This window comes from Mixophyes fleayi, chromosome 8 (genome assembly GCF_038048845.1).
Source record: "Mixophyes fleayi isolate aMixFle1 chromosome 8, aMixFle1.hap1, whole genome shotgun sequence".
Classification (NCBI taxonomy): domain Eukaryota; kingdom Metazoa; phylum Chordata; class Amphibia; order Anura; family Limnodynastidae; genus Mixophyes; species Mixophyes fleayi.
Window position 1 is genome coordinate 106,572,872 of NC_134409.1, and position 21,722 is coordinate 106,594,593.

Genomic DNA, 21,722 nt, shown 5'->3' on the forward strand with positions numbered 1-21,722 from the left:
TCCGTTTTAAAAATCAAATGAAACAATACGATGTACTTTGCAACGATAATCGTTCATTGTTGCAAAGTACACACTAATGCCACATCGGGCCGAACGGTCGTTTATCCTTTGATTGCTCCGATAATTGTCTGAAAAAGCTGTAGTGTGTACCCAGCTTTATGTGTGGCCCAACTTATTTTATTATTGAGCTCACATAATCTGGGCCACATTGATGTGAAACAGTATATTGAGTTGCTACACAATTCCAATATACGAACAGCAGGTATGATTTTACACATAAAAAATGTAGCTTATTACAAATGAAATTAAGCCATAAAATGAATTTTCAAAGCATTCTCTCTATCACATGGACATTTACTTTACACCTGTGAGATTTCGTGATACATTAATACCTATAAAAAGTTGTACATTGATTAATTAATTGAAATGTAAGTCTTGAAGTTCCCATTAGTGTATAGACAGAAAAAGATAAAGTGCATACAAACAAGATGGGTCAGAGATGAGGCGTAACCAATGAGAGATCAGTGATCACTTAGAGCTCTGGTGTTACCAAGGAGTTATCAAAGACAGCTTAGCTGTCAGGTAATAGGGGCCGATTGTCAGAGAGCCTTAGCAACTAATGAGTAATCAAGAAAAACTTGCTGGAGAGAAGTAGCAAGCAGTGAGATATCATGTACAGAATTTGTCGGAGAGCAGGAAGAACCTATGAGATCTGAGAGAAAACTTTCTGTACATGAGCAATTCATTTGCATATTATGATTTATTAGTCATCTAGATGAATAATGATCAAAAAGTGACTACATCATGGATCACACTGGATTATTTATGTTGCTGATATTAGGCACCATACAACAAAATTTTCTTTTCTAGACATAGAAAGACATTGATTAGTTAAGCAACCACGGAAATGCGGACATCAAACAAATATCCAATTCCAACATACGCCTCATAGTGGAGCCTTCACAACCATCTTCAAAATGTTCCGTAAATGAACACAATCTGAAAACATTTCTGTATAAATTTGGCAATATTAAAATCTATCGCCATTTTTGATGTTCCCTCTGCACAAGGAGGAAAATAGCACAGGTGTCTGAGTTTGTATAAAAATGTAAAAAGAAAAAAAAGTTAAAACTATACGGTCTTAACAAATGACCTATCTCAATCCATCTAAAATTTTGAATTCTCTTCAAAAAATTTAAGTTGTCGAACTTTCAGGTTGTAGCTGTTGTACTTCTCTCCTAGAAGTTTCTGTAACTGCAACTTGAAGAAAAGACAAAGAAGGGTATATAATTAAATGGTCAAATATAATTGTGCAGAAATGTCTGCTTAAAAACAGCCAGAACGCTAACTAATGTTCTCTTATCTTTAAGTGGCACATCCATAAGAAAGTGATTTTCATAAACCTTTGCATTGCCATTTTATATACACTAGAAAACTATTACAAAGACGAGAACCATTGTACATCACAGCTTTCTAAAGCAATCTTTGTGCTCTCTACTAGACAGCTTCGATGTCACAATGACTCTGCTCACTGATCAAAAGCTGTGCTGTCACAATAACTTATGATCTCCATTAGAAAGCTATAATGTCACAAGATCTGTGCTCTTTATTAGAAAACTGTGATGTCACAATGCATGTGCTCTCCATTATAAAGCTGCGAAGGCACAATAACTATACTCTCCATTAGAAAGTCATGATGTCACAATAACCATACTCATGCATTTCGAATGCAGAGCACTCGTGGCATCAGCGCTTTCTTTCAAAGAGGAATAAAGGGGTTCACTAACTATAATTGGGACAGTGGGATGAATGAATATACAGATTATAGAATTTCACCTACTTGTATTCATACACAATAATTTGTGAGTACTGGGTTATAAATTCACTTACTTCTCTCTGCCGGTCATCGCCCTCATTCATGACATCATACACTTGCTCCAGGACCTTAACTCCCAGCCCGTGCACAACATCAGCCCTCAGAGCTTCAATCATTCTGCGGAATTTCTCTGGAACGGTTACATTCTCTGAACAAACGAACATGTGACAGTGTTTTTATTTCAGGGTACTCTGATATAAATTCATGCCACATTGTCATAGTCTATTTACACATATGAAGAATCCACATTAGAATAAAGTATGGTAATTTACTTTTATTGAAATATTACTGGGCATGAACAGAGGTTTATTTTTGTCATTAATATGTATATGGGAGCTCTTGATGCAAATGCAGGAGTTGAAATCAAACCAGCTGTGGCAATGGTGCAGCCCACTTTGGGGAAAAACCTTGAGGTGGATCAATGAAGCATAAATGTATGAGATTATTCCATGTCAGCAATGTCAATAAATGATGATACAAATCTGAGATTAAGAAGTTAGTTCCTCAATAAGGAGATGTATTGTTTGCAAATCCTGGTGGGAATGCAATTTGAAATTGTGTGATAAAACCTCTGACATTAGACATGTGGATTACGATACAAGGCCCAGAGCTGTAGGAGCCCCAAAGCTGCCCTAAGTTCCAGCCAGAGGCGACATCTGCCAAGGAGACAGCACATTTCATGAAGATGGGATTCTAATTGTGCACTGTGACAATTCTGGAGCACATGTGCAGTACAATACTGCACAGTGTGTGGGTAACTACACTGTCAGGACACAGACTGCTGTTTGGTCGCTGGAGAGTGATGCCATTAGAAGGAGAATCATAGAATTGTTTTATTGTAGACAAATATTGTATTTGTGCTCACCTAGTTACCTTTACTCAGGAATAGAAGTGACAAGTACAGTGATTACGCTACATGCCCACCTGATGGAAAGTCTTGAAAGCCGATATCTTCTTGTTCCTCAGACGCTCTTCCGTGTAACATTAATGTATCTCTGTATCTTCTGTGAAGTCTGAATTCATTACAAGCGGCTGGAGGTATTTGACCTTTGTCCTTTTCCATGTGTAATGTTTGTGTCATTAGACTGACCAGATCATTCATCTCCCCAGAGTCTGAGTATTTCCTGAAAAACATTTTTTATTTCTAGGAGTAAAATAAGATAGAGAGATCATCATCATCATCTATTTATATAGCGCCACTGATTCCGCAGCGCTGTACAGAGAACTCATTCACATCAGCCCCCCCATTAGAGCTTACAGTCTAAATTCCCTAACATACACACAGAGAGAGACTAGGGTCAATTTTGATAGCAGCCAATTAACCTACTAGAATGTTTTTTGGAGTGTGGGAGGAAACCGGAGCACCTGGAGGACACGGGGAGAACATACAAACTCCACACAGATAAGGCCATGGTCAGGAATTGAACTCGTGACCCCAGCGCTGTGAGGCAGAACTGCTAACCACTAGGTCACTGTGTTGCCCCGTTGATGTAATAGTTTGACTATAGTTTTATTAATTACTAATGATAAAACTTAAAAGAGTCATCCATCCAGAGCAAATATGCAATATTAATACCCATACTTCAACTTGCAAAACAGAGATGTTTGGGCCATTGTGAGGACTCCTGCAGTGAGCGATATTAAGCCCTCCTTATCCTCCTCCATAATAAGTATTTCTCCTTATGTTTTCTCTTATAAAAAGCAATAGTTAAAACAGGCAGATGTAAAACAGAACAACAATGGCAATATCAGCCGTAAGAGTAATGCCCATTAATATTACTGCGGACATACTATTGGCTATTACGGTTACTGCCAGATTGCTACCAGGTATTACTACTACTAGCAATGACTTATTATTGGACAGTATTACTGATGGTGAACTATTGCTGGATGTTATTATTATTGCTGATATACACTATATGGACAAAAGTATTTGGTCGCTTGACCATTACACAAACAGGGACTGTAATGACATTGTATTAAAACACATATACTTTAATATGGAGTCGGTCCCCCCTTTGCAGCGACAACAGCTTCCACTCTCCTTGGAAGACTTTCCACAAGATGTGAGAGTGTTTCTGTGGGAATTTGTGCCCATTCATTCTGTAGAGCATTTATGAGGTCAGGCACTGATGTTGGACAAGAAGGCCTGGCTCACAAACTCTGTTCCAGTTCATCGGGGTTGAGGTCAGGGCTCTGTGCGGGCCGGTCAAGTTCTTCCACACCAAACCATGTCTTTGTAGTTCTTGTTCTGTGCACTAGGACACAGTCATGTTAGAACAGAAAAGGGCATTCTCCAAACTGTTGCCACAAAGTTGGAAGCATAACATTGTCCAAAATAACTTGGTAAGCTGAAGCATTAAGATTGCCCTTCACTTGAGATAAGGGGCCTAGCCCAAACCCTGAAAAGCAGCCCTATACCATTATCCCTCCTCCACCAAACTTCACAGTTGGCTTAATCCAATCAGGCAGGTAACGTTCTCCTGGCATCCACCAAACCCAGACTTGCCCACCTGACTGCCAAACAGAGAAGTGCGATTTGTCACCCCACAGAACACTTTTCAACTGCTCCACAGTCCAGTGTTGGTGTGCTTTACACCACTCTTTCCGACACTTGGCATTGGTCTTAGTGATGTGAGGTTTGCATGCAGCTGCTCGGCCATGGAGACCCATTCCATTAAGCTCCCGACGCACAGTTTTTGTGCTTACATTAATTCCAGTGGAAGTTCGGAACTCTTCAACTATGAAATCAGCAGAGTGTTGGCGACTTTTACGCACCATGCGCCTTAGCAGTCGCTGACCCCACTCTGTGATTTTACATGGTCTTCCGTGGCGGAGTTGAAGTTGTTTATAAACGCTTCCACTTTCTAATAATATCACTTACAGTTGACCGTAGACTATCCAGCAGGGATGAAATTTCATGAACCGTCTTATTGCATAGGTGGCATCCTACTACAGTACCACTCTTGAAGTCACTGAGCTCTTCAGAACGATCAATTTTGTATCACAAATGTTAGCAAATGGAGACTGCATAGCTACGTGCTTGATTTTATACACATCTAGCAAAAGGTCGTTTGAAACACCTCAATTCAATAATTAACAGGTGTGGCCAAATACTTTTTTCTATTTTAGTGGATTATTGGGTACACCTGGTGTCTTACAACTGATCACTACTACTACTACTACTACTACTACTACAGGTGGCTTATTACTGGGGATTACTGATTCAGCTGGAATATCACAGTGTGGTACTAGTGCAGGTGGTATATTATTAGAAATGAAGACTATTTTATTTGGCATTTCATATTTACTAAAGTAGATGGCATATTATTTGGAATTACTTTTTCTGCTTATCATGGCATTGTTGCCATATTACTGCTGTACATATTAGTTGGCATTAACTCCATTGACGACTTACTAATGGACATTATACTGTTGGCATATTACTAAGCATTATTGCTACAGCTGTACATATTGCTGGGCGTACTGCTACTGTTGAGATAGTACAGGGAATCACAGCTATTGCTGGCATAATGCTGTCTGGTTGTTCACAAGTGCCATAGTAAAGATTCACATTATCAGCACCTACTGCATCACCATGGAGATCCCCAGTCTGTTTTTAGATGAAATACCAATAAAATAAATTGTTGGTTATATTGATTTTGAAGATTTGTAGGCTGCATATGAGGCCATCAAAATTAAGCAGGTTGCCAACCACTAACCTATAGTAAGTAGATTTATTGTCATACTCTGCAATGAAATCATACTGAAATTTAAATTATTAAATCTGAAAAAAAACTTGTTTTGCAGTTGTCAGATTGAAAACTTAGTTTCAAATGCAGCAAATTTATAGAAGGTAGAGAGATTCTTTTCAGAGCGCCATTTCCTTGTGTAGCTCCTTTTTTGGACGTTTTTCCAGAAATAATATTGTTACTATTCGATGGAGAGGCAACACAGAATTTTGAGTGTTGCATTACTGAAATAAATCACTTACCTTTCCTTACAATCTCCTTCAGACTTATCCGTGGAACTGGTGGAGGAGCTGAGATCATCCTCCGACAACTGAAGTACAGGATTTTGCTTTTTCTGCATTAAGAGAAATACATTTTGGTTATTATACAGAAGAAGTATAGAAGACACAAGGTGACCAAGTTCCTTATAATGTGGCAATTTATATTTACATTTAATGTAAAGTGAAAATGTATACTACATGATTGCAAGATATACATTCCCTGGTCCTTATTGCTAGCTGATGCTTTGATAACAATCTGTGAACTCATGGATGTATCCCCACAGGAACCAACCATCTTTATGTACTTTTCTATGTTCCTCTGTTGAATAAAGTAGAAGGTCTATAGTGCTACAAATCCATCTGGACCTGTACTAATAGCTAAAGGAATTATAACCTTCTATTTTGTATCATCTCTTTAGATAGTCATCCCTTTGCATTTACAGAACATTAAACAAATATAAACATATTCTTGTTATAGAACTAGCCACATTCTAGTTTCTGGGATGGTGCTAGAAAGCCTGCTTGCATAGCTTGCAATTTATGTATATGACCATTGTTTGACTTCTCTTCATCATAATCCTTTTAGCTCCTTCAACTCTCCTGTCAATCTTATTGGATAAATTCAATAAGCTTTGATGTTCCATTGGAACCTGGCATGATGTGTCTCGCTCTACGTGGGATATTTCTGCTAATAATATTTGCTGATTTTTGCCTGCACATCAGAGGATGTTTTCTATACCGTAATACTTGTTTTTTTCCGCAGAAGGCATAGCGCATGGTTCCTATAGGACCTTGAAGCTATTTGAATCTGCCCCGTTGAGTTGTGCTAATCCTCTCACAATACACTCAGGTAATAGAGGAAGCAGGTTGATTTGACAGTGCACTTGAAAGTACTTGGTCTAAGCAGCCAGGTGATACTACTTATGAAGCATATGCAAAACTGAAACATGGGTGGTGTTCCAATGGTTTTTATATGATTTGTTCACATAAGGAACCAGTGGTACTTAGTGACTTCGCAAGATGGTTAACTGGTATGTTTAAAAGTTTGCTTACCTGCTCCCTTTATGTAAGCACCATCCCAAATCTTGTGCCTTAGCCTTTTATTGACAGAGATTTTAATGCCACTGTCCCAGTCACATAATTTATCAGATGAGGATATTCCTTCCCAATTACATAATAATGTTCAGATATGTTCTATGAAAAACTAGAACTCACCCCATATACACTTGGCAATGAATGATTGACAGCATTTATTTCTTGACGTCTGTCAACAACTTCAGCAGAGCCTCTTCTTATAGATGGTTCTTGTGTAAGAAACAAATAAATTATTAGTACGTTTTCATTCTTCTACAAAATATTTATGCTGTCCCAGCTCAACATTAACATATTTTACATGCTTAACCTATATTTGCATCCCCAAAATTATTCTGCATATACTCAGTGCTACAACTCTCAGCTTGTAAGCACTATACAGATTTCTTAGTTCATAACATGGCGTAAGTGAAGCCACATCAAACCCTGTATGGAAAGAAAAAAAAATCAGATCTGAAATAAGTTTCAGTTTTGGGTAGAGTCCCATAAATTATTCTACAATATTAAATACTGCTAATCTGGTGTCCGGCAATACCCAGTTCTGGTGGGTCTCGATGCCGGCCCAGTGTTGCCATGTGTGCATTTCTGAACTGTTACAGCCTTTTGTGGATCCACTGAATTGGGGGAGGATGCCAAACCCAAAGTAGCCATCAGTACTAAAGAACTTTATCTAAAACTGAAAATTCAATTATGGTTGAAATTCTGCTTTAAACACCACAGGCAACTGAATCCCAACAATTCAGGATGGTTTGTTATAAAAAGGGGACTAATGGGGATGGCCTCTAGAATGCTGAATCAATAACAACCTCCCCAAAATTCCACAAGACAGAAACAGAAGAGAGTGGCATCTGGATCTGTTGTGCTTTGGGGCACACACGCTTTGTGGTAAATTGGATAAAGCAAACTAATTGGCTGGCAGAATCTCAGTGCATATGAGCACCAGTAGTAAAGACCACTCATCTACTATCAAGATCAGTGTTGCATACAGGTCAGATTATAGATAGACAAGATAATAACCCCACCAAAATGTAGAAATAATAATTTAATCCACAGTAATACTGAATAAAATGTAATGTAAAATATATCTCACCTGATATTAATATTTCTTCTTGGGATTGTTTTAGTCGCCTTCGCTCTCTTGCTGACAAAGGGCGATAATCCTTTATAGAAGTAAGTACAAACACAAAGTTGACTGCAGTTTACAGGCAGATGTTTTATTGAAGTCAAACAATACTCAGTAGCTGTCAATAAGGATGTACAAATGCCAAAATACACAATCAGAATGAAGGGCCCATCAGAAAGTCTCAAAATTGTATGTTTAGACTAAATCAAAAAGGTTTATTAAAAAGAAAAAAATCCCATAGCCTGGGTGGACCTGGAGACCCACTATGTTGGGGTCCCCTCCATGGCATCACTCTGGGGTTTGGCTAATATAGATAGGCCACCAGCAGCTTCCTCTCTCCAATCTCTTAAATTCTGCTTATCCCTCTGGGACTCATGTCGGGTCAAATATAAATTGTCCTCCCCTATTTCACCTCTGACTCCCCTTTGGGGCAACCCACACTTCCCTCCTGGCAACTCAACCCAACAATTTAAAAACTGGATAAAGGCGGGATTACGGGTGGTCTCGGACTTGGTGGTTAATCAAACTTGGGCTTCTATGTCTGAACTTCATCATAAATTTGAACCGTTATGTCCGCTCTTTTTTGAGTACTTCCAGGTCCGACACTTCGCCATGTCTTTGCCCCCCCAGGAGGCTCTTCGGGCCCCGACCTCCTTCGAGTACATGTGTTTACATTCACCTCTCACTAAGGGGATGATCTCCCAGATCTATAATTGGCTCATAGATTATACCTTCGATACTCCAGGCCGACATGAGCGGGAATGGGAAAATGACTTGGGTCCTCCTCCAGACGACTTATGCTGGGAGGAGGTCAGGGAGGGGATTGCCAAGAGCTCGATCTCTACATTAATTAAGGAAACTGGCTATAAAGTGTACTATAGGTGGTACTATACTCCTGATAAGTTGTCTCGAATGTTTCCTACGGCCACTCCGAGCTGCTGGCGGGAATGTGGCCAGAGAGGTACGATGCTACACATATGGTGGACCTGCCCTCGCATAGTTCCTTTCTGGAACATGGTTCTTACACTCATAAACTCTGTGTCAGAACAACAGATAAGTAGGGATCCCTGGTCATTCCTTCTCTCTCGCCCTATACCTGATGAGAGCGCGCCCTCTAACAAGCTTATCTCTCATTTTCTGGCAGCCGCTAAATCCCTAATAGCAAAGCACTGGAAAGACCCTAGGGCTCCCTCTATGCAGGAGTTACGGTCATACATAGGACATGTCGCAAGCATGGAAAGTATAACGTGCTACCTTCATGATAAATCATATAACTTTGATAAGGTGTGGGCCCCGTGGTACTTTCTAGAAAGCCGTAGCTGCCTTTCCAGTACGGCTCCTCCTCCTGCAGATGGAACATAGCTCTTGGGCCGCCTCTGGACCCCCCAGGCTGGAATTGGTGCGCGGATGGTGAGTAATGTCTGTATGCTACCCCTCTCTCGTGCAGTCATTGTAACTGTGTGCCCTAGCTTTTCCTAGCAATGTTCCAAGTTTGCGTGCCTATTGGTTTATTAGTTATATTGTTGACAATATTTGTGCCTTTCTACCCCCCACCCTCCCTTCCCTTCTCTTTCCCCCACCGATATAAAAGTATAAAACTCAGAGGAAACACTTTGATTATTAATATTTTTCTTGTCCAAAATGTTATCTGTACTGTTCCTGTTGTTTCCTCTACAAATAAAGAGTTTAAAAAAAAAAAAGAAAAAAATCTATATGTGGAATTTTTCTTTAGGTGTTAAATGTGCAAAACAGACAGAAATGGGTCTATTTTGTAAATGTAGCCCATATTCTATGTCTTGCAGCTTCTTCTATCTTCAGTAGGTTGGCCGTACTGAGTCCTCAATCTACAGCCCCCCACCCCCCCAATATGTCACAAACCCAATGTCATCAAGCTTGAGACAATTAGTGGGAATTGCTCTTTGTCACTATTCTGTTCAGACAATGACATCAGGTGAAAAGATGAACCCCATTGCTGCATATGTGGAGTTATCATGTTGGAAGTGAAAGGACACATTCCTGCATAAACTCTTTGTTTGGTGAAGTATAAACAATTGGGTGAGTGCAATTTGGCCACATGTGTCAAACCCATCAGTAATGCAGTTCAGTAAGTGATCCAAAACACAGATCAAAGTGTGTTTTGGCAGCATAAGCGGTATGTCATCACCCTCTCATGTTATAAGTGGAAATATGGTACTGATTCGAAAAAATAAAATACATTATTTTACTGTACACTTACAGAAGAATTAAGTGAAAATTGCTTGTACTTAAAATGCACAGAATTTCGCTCTTTAAACAACATAAAGCCACCTACACGCTATACATTAGTGCACATACACCGATCAGCCACAACATTGAAACCACCTGCCTAATATTGTGTAGGTTCCCCTCGTGCCACCAAAACAGCTCTGACCCATCGAGGCATGGACTCCACAAGACCTCTGAAGGTGTCCTGTGGAATTTGGCACCAAGACGTTAGCAGCAGATCCTTCAAGTTTTGTAAGTTAAGAGGTGGGTCCTTCATGTCTTGGGCTTGTTTTTCCAGCACCTCCCACAGATATTTGATCGGAATGAGATCTGGGGAATTTGGAGCCCAGGTCAACATCTTCAACTCTTTGTCATGTTCCTCAGACCATTCCTGAACAATTTTTGCAGTGTGGCAGGGCACTTTATCTTACTGAAAGAGACCACTGCCATCAGAGAATACCTTTGTCATGAAGGGGTGTATTTGCTCTGCAACAAGGTTTAGGTAGGTGGTACGTATCAAAGAAACATCTACATGAGTGCCAGGACCCAAGGTTTCCCAGAAGAACATTGCCCAGAGCATCACATTTCCTCTTCCCATTGTGCATAGACAGACATGCACCCGGCCATCCACATGATGTAAAAGAAAACGTAATTCATCAAGCCAGGACACCTTCTTCAATTGCTCCATGGTCCAGGTCCAGCACTCACATGCCTATTGTAGACGCTTTTGACAGTGGACAGGGGTCACCATGGGCACTCTGACCAGTCTGTGGCTACATAGACCCATACGCAGCAAGCTGCGGTGCACTGTGTTTTCTGACACCTTTCTATCATTGCCAACATTAACTTTTTCAGCAATCTGTTCTACGCTAGCTCTTTTGTGGGATTGGACCAAGTGGGCTAGCCTTCGTTCCGCATGCGCATCAATGAGCCTTCGGCTCCCATGACCCTGTCGCCGATTCACCGGTTGTCCTTCCTTGAACAACTTTTAATCTGCATACCGGAAACACCTCAAAAGACCTGCTGTTTTGGAGATGCTCTGTCCCAGTCATCTAGCCATCGCAATTTGGCCCTTCTCAAAGTTGCTCAGATCCTTATGCTTGCCCATTTTTCCTGCTTCAAACACATTAACTTCAAGAACTGATTGTTCACTTGCTGCCGAATATATCCTACCCCTTGCCATTGCAAACAGATAATCAATGTTATTCACTTCATTTGTCAGTGGTTTTAATGTTGTGGCTGATATTTGTATATGTCTGCTATTTTCTCTACCCTGGCTTCTCAACATTTATAAAGCACAGTTCTTTAAAAAAATAGCTATATCTCCAAACACAGAAGTCATTACACACCTGTGAGGACACACTGCTATGTTTCGAACAGTCTACTGTTGTAGGACCTTTTCTCTCAGGGCTGCTGAAGGTCTTTCTCACAGTTTGATGACTTATGACAGGAGGAGAAGGCAGAGGTCTCGGACACTAGGAAATCATCAACATTTAGTATACCATTATTAAATATTTGCAAACACTGGCTGTTACTATCAAAAAGCGAGAAGTCAAAAACACCCTTGAATTATGGTATGTGTGCAGATAGCATACAGTATACCGCAAATAGGCTGTACACAGACAAGCAAGAACCTGATCTCACAAATGCTCGTCTGTATGTTCCTGGGATTCTGCACAAATGCCTACATTTTTTTTCTATCTATTCTTTAAATAGAATCTACCATCTTTAGCTTTATTACATTCATGTCATTAGCTATTTTTAGTGACATATTGGTAGCGGTGCTGAAGAACAATATGTGGCTCTTTTAACAAGGGGATTTTTATAATTACGTTCACTTTTTATACTTTGTAGAATTTGACAAAGGTATGCGAGGACAACCAAGTGGCAGCTCTACAAATCTGATCTGCCAATGCCCATGATGTACCTACCAAAAAGGACGGGCCGTCTGAATGTTTGATCAGCTAGGGCGGACCAGTAACCTCACCGCAGATCAGTCCTGCTGGATTGACATTCTAATCCAGCAGGAGACTGATGAAGAGGCACCGCATCCCTTTATATGTCGTGATACAGAACAAAGAGTGTCTGAATCAGGTGAGAAGACTCATGGGAAAGAGCTACCAGCTAAGACTTGCCTAGCTGAAGACTTGCCTAGCTGAAACAATAGCTAGGAGAAAAATGACCTTCCAAGTGAGAAAATCTAAAGAATGAAGGAGGTCTTAAGGAATACCCTTCAAGACCATCAGAACCAAGCTCAGATCCCACGAAGATAATGAAAAACAGATACTTAACATGGCCCGCTTCTTGTAAAGACAGTCTAACAGAATTTGAAGCAAAACAATGACCTACAGAAAACAATCTGCAGTATCTACATTGCCCTTTTTTGCAGGTCAATAAGAGTAATATTAAGAGCTGATGTTATGAGTATATGTACTAACATTTATTGCAGTATTGAATGCTTTGGGGACTTTAGGGAGGCCCCTTCTGTTTAGTTGCAAGGATAGTATATCAGCTATATCTTTAAAATATACAGTGGACACTGTCTTAAGATGGATTGCTCAGTAGTGACTACTTGCCAAATCGAAAGTGAGAAGGATCTCCAAGGAAACTACCCTATGAGGGAGCTGAATGGAACTCTTGAGACGCTCAAAATACCTGTTCCATGAGAAGAGAAGTGCATTTTGAATTGTAGACCTTGATCCTGTGAGTGCTGAATGTTTAGGGCTATCCAAGCACTTAAAAAGTACCACCCACATAAGAATGCCAACCACAGTAGCCTAATTGGCAGGGAGAGATTACACTTGTGCATCAAGAAAGGAGCTGCCTACGTGCATTTAACTTTCCACCAAAAATCCATAATGCACTAAAATAAACCGGTTCTGTGATAGAAATACCCAAGATATTTCAAACATTTCACACCACGATAGGTAGGCAGGAAAGCAGTCCATAGACTACTAGACACCAATCTTATCAGAGGCCTCAAATGACTGAAAATCTTGTAAATGTATGGGGCCACAAACTTGGTAGTTTCGCATGTCTGATTTATGAAATGCCTGGCATTCAAACATAGATACCTCAATAAGGCACTACACAATAATGATTTGTATTTTTTTATGTATTTTCTGAGAGTGTGAGGGGGGGGGGAAGGGTGTGAGACTAGTTCTCCATTAATACCCTTGAGGTATTGTTTAACACACAAATATGTGTCCACAAGCATCACCTGATCAGAATGTGCAGACATGTCCTCTTTGATTTTGTGTCTTCTCAGTCTGGATAAAGATGGCTCAGAAACAGAACTGTGAGGTCGCATTTCAGTTCTTGCCGGTACTCCATCCTGAAGAAAAAACAATGCTTACTATAAATGATGCTACTGGAAGCAGGATACAATCATTTGCATATGTGTATTATAATTTGAATAAAACATCACAAAACATGAGGTCACATGATTATTTTTCCAGCACTGGACACATTTAAACTTCTATGCAAACCTTCAGCTTTTCTGCTAGTCACACTTACAGGTTCTAGAACAGGAACAAAGGGTTCTAAGAGCTTTTCCGTAGAGTCCAAAGCTTCCTACACACAAACAAAAACAAACAACTTTGCATTAGACTCTGGAATTTCTCTAATAAAAATGCATAAATATACTTTTAAGTTGATGGATAGGATCCTTTTTTGTGTTCAGGACAAAAACAGTAAAATTATTTCATTTTTACACATTGCAAAATGTGGTGGTGATTGAGCACTGGTAAATACTTTTAATCACACTTGCCAACCTCCCGGAATGTCTGGGAGTCTCCGGGATTTCAGGGAGTCCTGCCACACTCCCAGAAGAGCAGGCACTCACCTGGATTCCAGGCAGAGGGCACAATTTGCGTAGTTGGACAATACATGCTGTCATGATTATGGCCTAATCAGGATAGTTAGGAAAATAATATATTAACATTTATATAAATATGGTCATAATCAATCCCAAAAAACTTAAGTTACTTGACATAACATGGCTTCCTGTAAATTAATGTGTATAAGCAAACAAGATGTTAATGTACTTTGATATATGATTCTATCACCTGGCTTTACTTGTTTATTCAGAGATGCCTACATTAAAATGCTACATTATGTAGAAAATGGTTTGGTTTACAGTAGTTCTGATTAAATTGGGTTGTGATTCAAGTTTGGGATCAGTAAGGGATTAATTGAAGACTATCTAAGAGGGACAGCACTTGAACTAAACCTTAGTAATAGCAGAGGGACTGTGTAATATACTTTTTTGGAATATTAGTAATTTTTTTGGACAGACCGGAAGGTTTTGTTTAGATTAACCCTTTCATTCCCTCAGGTGGGTCTAGTTGTGACACATGAACTATTATGTAACATGAGAACTTGATTTGGAGGATACTACACAAATACATTATTGGAGGTGTGAAAACCTTAAATGGGAAACAGTGCATTGAGAGATTCTGTATCTGTGGTGCATTTACATCAAGGGTAGTTCGAATATGTTCTGAAGGAACTCCTGCTGGTTAAATTTCACAAAGTAACAAGATCCTGTACTATTAAACACTACAATACAACAACAATTAGTAGCATAATATTAAACATTTACAGACTTTGGAGTAAAGTACACCAATCTTCAACGGTCACCCTTCCCACCAAAACGTCTGTACATAAACAGATGACAGAAGACTGTTGCCCAAAAAAAAGTGAACGCTGCATTATTGTTGATCCATTTGCTAAAACCTATGTAAACATAAATAGGGCTACTAGCTGAATTATAGTATTAGGGGAAAATCACCTAATACTATAAATAGACCTACTGCAATGAACTAAGTTCATTGCGTATCGGAGCTACTACATAGTAGAAGCTGTTTGCGGCGGTCCTGCTTTTTTTTTTCCCCTTCAATCAAGTAAGAATCGTGGATATTACAAATATGGGGCCCTCCTGGCTGAAGCAAAAAATACTTCAATCAACAAGGGGGCCCTCCTGGCTGAAGACTGCAATCAACAAGGGGGGCTTTGTGCCCAAGAAGAACAGAAGACATTACAAGACTTTGGATACAAATATTTTTGGGACATTTCAAGCAGGGACATTGGATCTACAAATAGTTTTTAGACTTTGCAAGCTGGACTTTGGATACAAAATTATTGGGGACTTAGTTGACAGCCATTTGTGGATTAAAAGCTGCTGATGACAGATGAAAACATCTGTGGTAAGTATAGGGTATTTATTATTTTTAATAAAAATATGTGGTATAAATGTGGGTGTTTACTGTCTTTATTGTGTGTTTATTATTTTTATTAAATAGATGTGGTTTTAATGAGGGTGTTGTGGTTTGTAAACATTTTGTTTTGTGGAACTACAGGTCCCAGCCAGCCCTGGGTGTGAGGGCATGTTGGCACTTGTGGTTCACCAAGTGCCAACATGGCCTGGCTGCCATGCGTATGCTGGTGCTTGTAGTTATACAAGTATCAGCATGATCACACTATTTATGGCACTCTGGCTGGCTGGGACTTGTAGTTCCACAAAACAAAATGGCGTCTGTTTATTTTTTCAACTATAATTGCCGTTATTACCCTACACCCACCGTCCAGGGGTGTAGGAAGAGCACTGGGCTGGGTGTCCCTAGAGAGGGGGCCCACTCGTTTTTTTCAGCGGACCCCACTCCCTAGGGAATCCAGCCCAGCGCTGAACAGCCTGGGGTTGGTTTTCATTATGCTAGCAAGCAGCGTGTTGTATCTGGCATGCTTGAAAGCAAACTCTCCTGAGTTTGCTTAATAGCAGCTTCATACATTTGAGACTTGTATAGCTGGAGTGGCAAACAGTTGGGAGTTTGATCTCTATCGATTTTGGAAATAGCGATTTTGACAGAAGCACAACTCTGGCGGTTTTACATGAGATCTCAGCTTCATACATCTGCAAGTTTCAACTCTTCCGAGAAAATCGCTGGATTTGCAAAATCGGACCTTGATACATTTACCCCCAGGTTTCTGACAGTCTATTTGCTGGGGGAAAAGCTCAACGCAAACCAAATGCTGGCGAGATCTCTCTTGATCAAGCGGATATAGATTCTCTAACTTATTGTAATAATATATTTAAATTATTAGCACAGTTTATATCGTTGCAAATGTACTGATTCTTGATACTGTGTATTGGAAATGTACTTATTTTATTATATTGTGTAGAACTTTGTATAGGAAATGCCTTCATTTCTCAGGTATTGATTTATAACTTCTGAGACAAGATGTCATGATTGGATTTGTATAACTTTTTCAAAGAAAGTCTCTCATGTTAATTTGATCTTTGCATATCAGTGGCCAACATGTTTGTTCAGCCTGTATATACAGCAGGGAGAGGCGCTGCCTCTCTGTGTGTGTGTGGCTTGTATCATGAATCGCAGATCCTGTCCGAATAATGCACACAGAAGGTTTTAGGATATCACAGATAAGTGTAAGTTTTGTTAAGTATGAATTGCATTTAAATCCATGTTTTGGAGAAACATATTGCATCTCAATACTAAAAATAACTCAGACTTCTTGGGACCACAAACAGTGCAGGGGGCTGGCTTACCCCTTCTTAGGCTGTGTCCAAAACTATTATTGTTCAATCTGACTTTCTGATCACTGGTACCTTCAACCAATGTGAACTGTCCTTATCAGGACACGAGCTAATAAACATCACTTGCTTCAAGATCCTGCTTTGACAACTTCTTCCCTGCTGTATTTCCTGTGACCTACAGATTAGACCCAAATCTAATCTGTTTTCGGCCGTTCTGAGGTTTGGACCCAGCTTTCTATTACCAACGCTTTGCCACTACCTACAGCTCAGGCCAGTATGATAGGCCAGGGGGGATCCATCCACAGCAACCCTGATCTATAGTAAGGTCAGGGGTACCAGCCCAGGTGCATCAGCAAGGGGGTATACTAGCAGCTACAGTTACCCAGAAGGAACGCGATTCTGGATGCTGTAAGGGGACCAGTGGTGACAGCAGCTTAAGCCCCTCCTACTGCGGTTAGAGGGCGCAATTGGGATAAAGAAAGGGAACAGTGGCAATGTAAGCCCAGCCGGTTCCCAGCAACAACAGACAGGGTGTCATAGGCGATCCATCCTTTTACAGTGTCCATTTTTGAAGCTGTGCAGTTTGCACACTTTCACTCACAGACTTTTCAGAAAAACAATCTATGCAAATAGCCAAGTCCAATCTACGCTTGGCCAATCAATTCATCATGATGTCACCTTAAACACGCCAGTCTCTCTTTTGGTGGCTGAGAGTGGACAAATTCAACAAGGGTTGTTCCTTCCCCATCTGGGACTAGACCATAGTGACTACAAACGCCAGCTTACAGGAATGGGGAGCTGTGACTGTGCAGGGTCTTTTATCCCGCAAGGAGGCAAAGCTTCTCATCAATGTGCTCGAGCTCAGCGTGGTAGCAGAAAATTGGTTCATGAATATCACAGCTCACTCTACAAGATCGGTGAACACTTCATGGGTAGCGTGGCATGGAGCCTCGGCTGAGCGGCCACCAGGTCCTCACTCCTCACCTGCACAAAATGTAACTTTTTCAATATTTTTTGTCTCTAAAAAAACTAGGTTTTGACAAGAGGTTTGCGCACAGCTATGTCTGAGCATACCCTCCACCCTAGGGGCAGATTTGAAATGTCCCATTGTTGCAGTGTCCCTGAAATAGGAAGACAGGGAAAAAAGCATTTTAGTACTTACATTAAATCAATTTCCCGATTCCCTGTTTATCTCTTTTTCCTCTACCGTCTTAAACTTACATCCTTCCAATCTCCTGGCTATTACAGAAACCTCATCTGTCACCGTCTACCCTGCAAATCTACAAATTTGGCCACCACTCTCTACTACAGCACTGTCACCTTTGTCCTAGAGAAGGCATCTTCAGCCACCACATGCCACTTCCGATTTTCCAAACCTCACAACAATCACACCAATCTAACCAGAAACCTGCAAAAGTGCTCCCGAACCGCTGATCATCACTGGAGGTAATCTTGCTAAAATGCCGATTTCCTTCACTATAAATTCATGCTTTCTTCTTATGCCCTTTCCCTAGCCAAACCTACTTCACTTCTTTACTCAATTCTCTAAACCCCAACACATGTCTGGTCACTTTCAACTCACTTCTCCACCCATCTTCACCACTTCCACCTTCCTCCTTTACAACTGATTACTTTGCCACCAATTTCAAATAGAAGAGCGACATAACCAAACATGGTATCTCCTCACATTAGACCCTGCAAACATTGTCTACCCTTTTCTGCACTTCCACACTCAGTTAATTCTCCCCTGCAATTGAGGATGATACACTCTACACTATTTTCATCCTCTTAAACCCACAATCTGCTACCTTGATCCCATCCCTTCTCAGATCCCTTTCCCCAATGTTTCCCTTGCTCTATCTCTTAAACCTCTCTGTTACGAACGCCACATCTACCTCCATATGAAATTCCCCACCATTCTTTATCAGACACTCTTACAAGTTCCAAAGCTTTAATGTTCTCTTAAAACCCACCTATTCTCTGAATTCTACACAACGATCATTTGACTCAGCCCCGACTCCTCTCACCCCTGAGCATGGATACCTTGCTGTCCCAAATTCCAACCTGAGCTCCTCAATTGTACTTTCATGCCCAGTGAATGTAATCTCTCAGGAGCAGGGCCCTCTCCACCCTTATTTCACATCTGCACTGATCTCAGTGTTACCTTGCATGTAACTATTTTTAATGTATGCTATTCCCCTACTGCACATTACTGTGGTGCTTTACAAATAAACAATAGTAATATTATTATTACCGTATTTCCCCATGTATAAGACGCACCTTTTTCCCAAAAATTTTGGGTCTAAAAACTGGGTGCGTCTTACACAGGGGTAGTAGCGCTCACCTTGTCAGATGGTTCCTCTGTCCGGTAAAGTTTTCTTTCTTCTGTCCGTTCTGATCCTGATGCTGGAAAGTCGCTAAAGGTCCTTTTTGCGATGACTGGATGTGGTGCGTGAACCGCAGTTGGAACACACACTTCCGGTTTCTGCATTTGGCGTTTTTCCAATCAGGACCTTGTCAAGGTCCTGATTGGACATCCGGTCATTGCGAAGAGGAAGGTAATTGGTTTTCCAGCATCAGGATCAGAATGGACAGAAGAAAGAAGAATTTACTGGACAGAAGAAGCATCTGACAGGGTAAGGCAGAATAGACAACAGCGTTGTCTCTCCTCTGTATATGCTGCTCAATTACTCTGTGAAAAAATTGAGGATAATGTTTATCCTCAATTTTTTCACATGATTTATATAGGTGCGTCTTATACAGTGGAGTGTCATATACATGGGGAAATACGGTATAATAATTAATAATGGTACAAGATAAAAGATCCGGTGGTAGTCAGCATATCGATGCTGACTACCCCGACAATACTTACCCCGGCGCGGCTAATTCACGACCTGGGTCCAGGACGACTGCTGTGACCGGCGACTGCCAGGGATCACAACCAATGAAGAATCCGGCCACTCTGCATGACGTCACTGCCGACCGCAACGCTCTTCTCCTTGCTGTTAAGGTGGAAATGTAAGTATGCGGCCATAGACAATGTACAACGCATACTTACATTTCCACCTTAACAGCAAGGAGAAGAGCGTTGCGGTCGGCAGTGACGTCATGCAGAGTGGCTGGATTCTTCATTGGTCAGGATCCCTGGCAGTCGCCGGTCACAGCAGTCGTCCTGGAGCCAGGTCGTGAAGTAGCCGTTCGAGGTCGCCGCGTCGGGGGAAAGTATTGTCGGAATAATGGCAGCCATTAGTCCGTACCCCACCCAAAAGATCAAAGATCAGATGAGGTGATTTCAATATTCCTATATTCTACACAGGTGATGTTACAATTAAAAACATGTTTTCTAATACTTGAAATTGAAGAGAAGATCTATCCGCAAATAATGACCTATATATATCACACACATTCAAACATACGGTACGTACATAGAGTATATACAGACACATTTATTTAACCTATTTGATAGAAAATATGAGCTACCTGGTTCATCTTTTCTTCACCTTTAATGACTGGCTGTAAAAGTTTCATGGTGTCCTCTTCATCCTCCATGCTAGCATGAGAAACTGGCTGTGAAATGGTATTTTCTATGTTGGAGATTAATGCTGGCTGAGGCTGTGCTTGTGTGTCCTGCGATTGGGGACCATTCCGTGTCACTTTACACGGAGAGTCCTTTGAGATGCAACTATTCTGAGGCTCAGGTATCAAATGTACATCACATGGCTCTTTTTTGTCATCAGGAAGGATATCGATATCCACCTTGCTGAGTGTTGAAATAGACACTGCTGTGTTGTTCATGTGTGGGAGGTCGGGAGCTGCTGGGGAGACAGCTTTCATCTTTACTGGACTTCTCACCTTATGCTGTATAGGTATGAAACAAACAAATGTACATTAAAAGACAGAGGTTCCAACATCAACAACGAGGCATTTGATCATCTGGAGGAATACAATGAACTGCAAATCTGTTTTTGTTTCAGCCCTAAGAAAAGTAACTTGGTTTTTACAAGAAACCTAATGAGGATCAATTACTGTATTTGAGTTAATATGACTGACAGGTAAAGCAGGAAGGTGAACTTTAACCACAATGAATGTATGGAGTAATGTAGAATGCTATAATATCCAAAGAGTATATGTACAGCACAATTCCTATGCATGAGTGAAGTATAGAAGCTGTACATCATATATACTGATAACATATCTGAATTTATAAGGAATCCAGCAAATCACACACAGTGATTGTGCTTGTAGATGGCCAGCAAGAGCTGAGTTCATCAGTTTCCTTGTTTGCAAGTGAACAATAAGATTATTACCACTTTATGTTCTTTTGCGTGGTCGAGGGCTATCCGTGGCTGTACTTCTTGCTCCGGCTCCCACTGTTCAACATGTCTGGGAATGTTACTTGGATTTGAATGTACCATTTTCTTTCGCCGTTTGCCCTGTTTTCTTAAAAAGCAAAAACAGCCAGCTGGGCTATTTTTATATTCCAAGACCAAACTTATCATCATACATATATAATAATATCAATTCAGCTTCTTAAAACTAGACTTAATATACTATAGTTTATGGTAACATGAAACATTACTGTACTTTAAACATGATCTACTTCCTAGGAACATTACTTACAGTTTTGTATTCTGTAAGAACAAAGCAATGTGCTCTTTGATGTATGCCTTTCTTAGTATTTGCCTCACTGTTGGCCTCTTTTCAGGTTGTCGGCTTAGCATTGTCCCAATCAAATCTCCCAGTTCATTACAGTAATCTTTAGGCATTGGAGGCAGCTGGAAGGTGACAATACAGAGATATGACAGTTTGAATGCTGGAGCTT

The 21,722-nt window shown here is 40.6% G+C and overlaps 1 protein-coding gene across 1 annotated transcript in view; it reads right to left on the reverse strand.

The window, feature by feature from the left end:
• Positions 1-469: 469 nt before the first annotated feature.
• NEK4 (NIMA related kinase 4) overlaps positions 470-21,722 on the reverse strand; it is a 28,635-nt gene continuing 7,382 nt past the window's right edge. Inside the window, exons 5-16 of the mRNA XM_075183101.1 lie at positions 21,521-21,675; positions 21,208-21,340; positions 20,381-20,758; positions 13,864-13,920; positions 13,568-13,681; positions 11,697-11,822; positions 8,071-8,140; positions 7,104-7,192; positions 5,871-5,962; positions 2,801-3,000; positions 1,891-2,024; positions 470-1,260 (exon numbers count right to left, since the gene is read on the reverse strand). Coding sequence (XP_075039202.1) covers positions 1,168-1,260; positions 1,891-2,024; positions 2,801-3,000; positions 5,871-5,962; positions 7,104-7,192; positions 8,071-8,140; positions 11,697-11,822; positions 13,568-13,681; positions 13,864-13,920; positions 20,381-20,758; positions 21,208-21,340; positions 21,521-21,675 — 1,641 coding nt within the window. The 3' untranslated portion in view covers positions 470-1,167. The remainder of the gene's footprint in view (positions 1,261-1,890; positions 2,025-2,800; positions 3,001-5,870; positions 5,963-7,103; positions 7,193-8,070; positions 8,141-11,696; positions 11,823-13,567; positions 13,682-13,863; positions 13,921-20,380; positions 20,759-21,207; positions 21,341-21,520; positions 21,676-21,722) is intronic.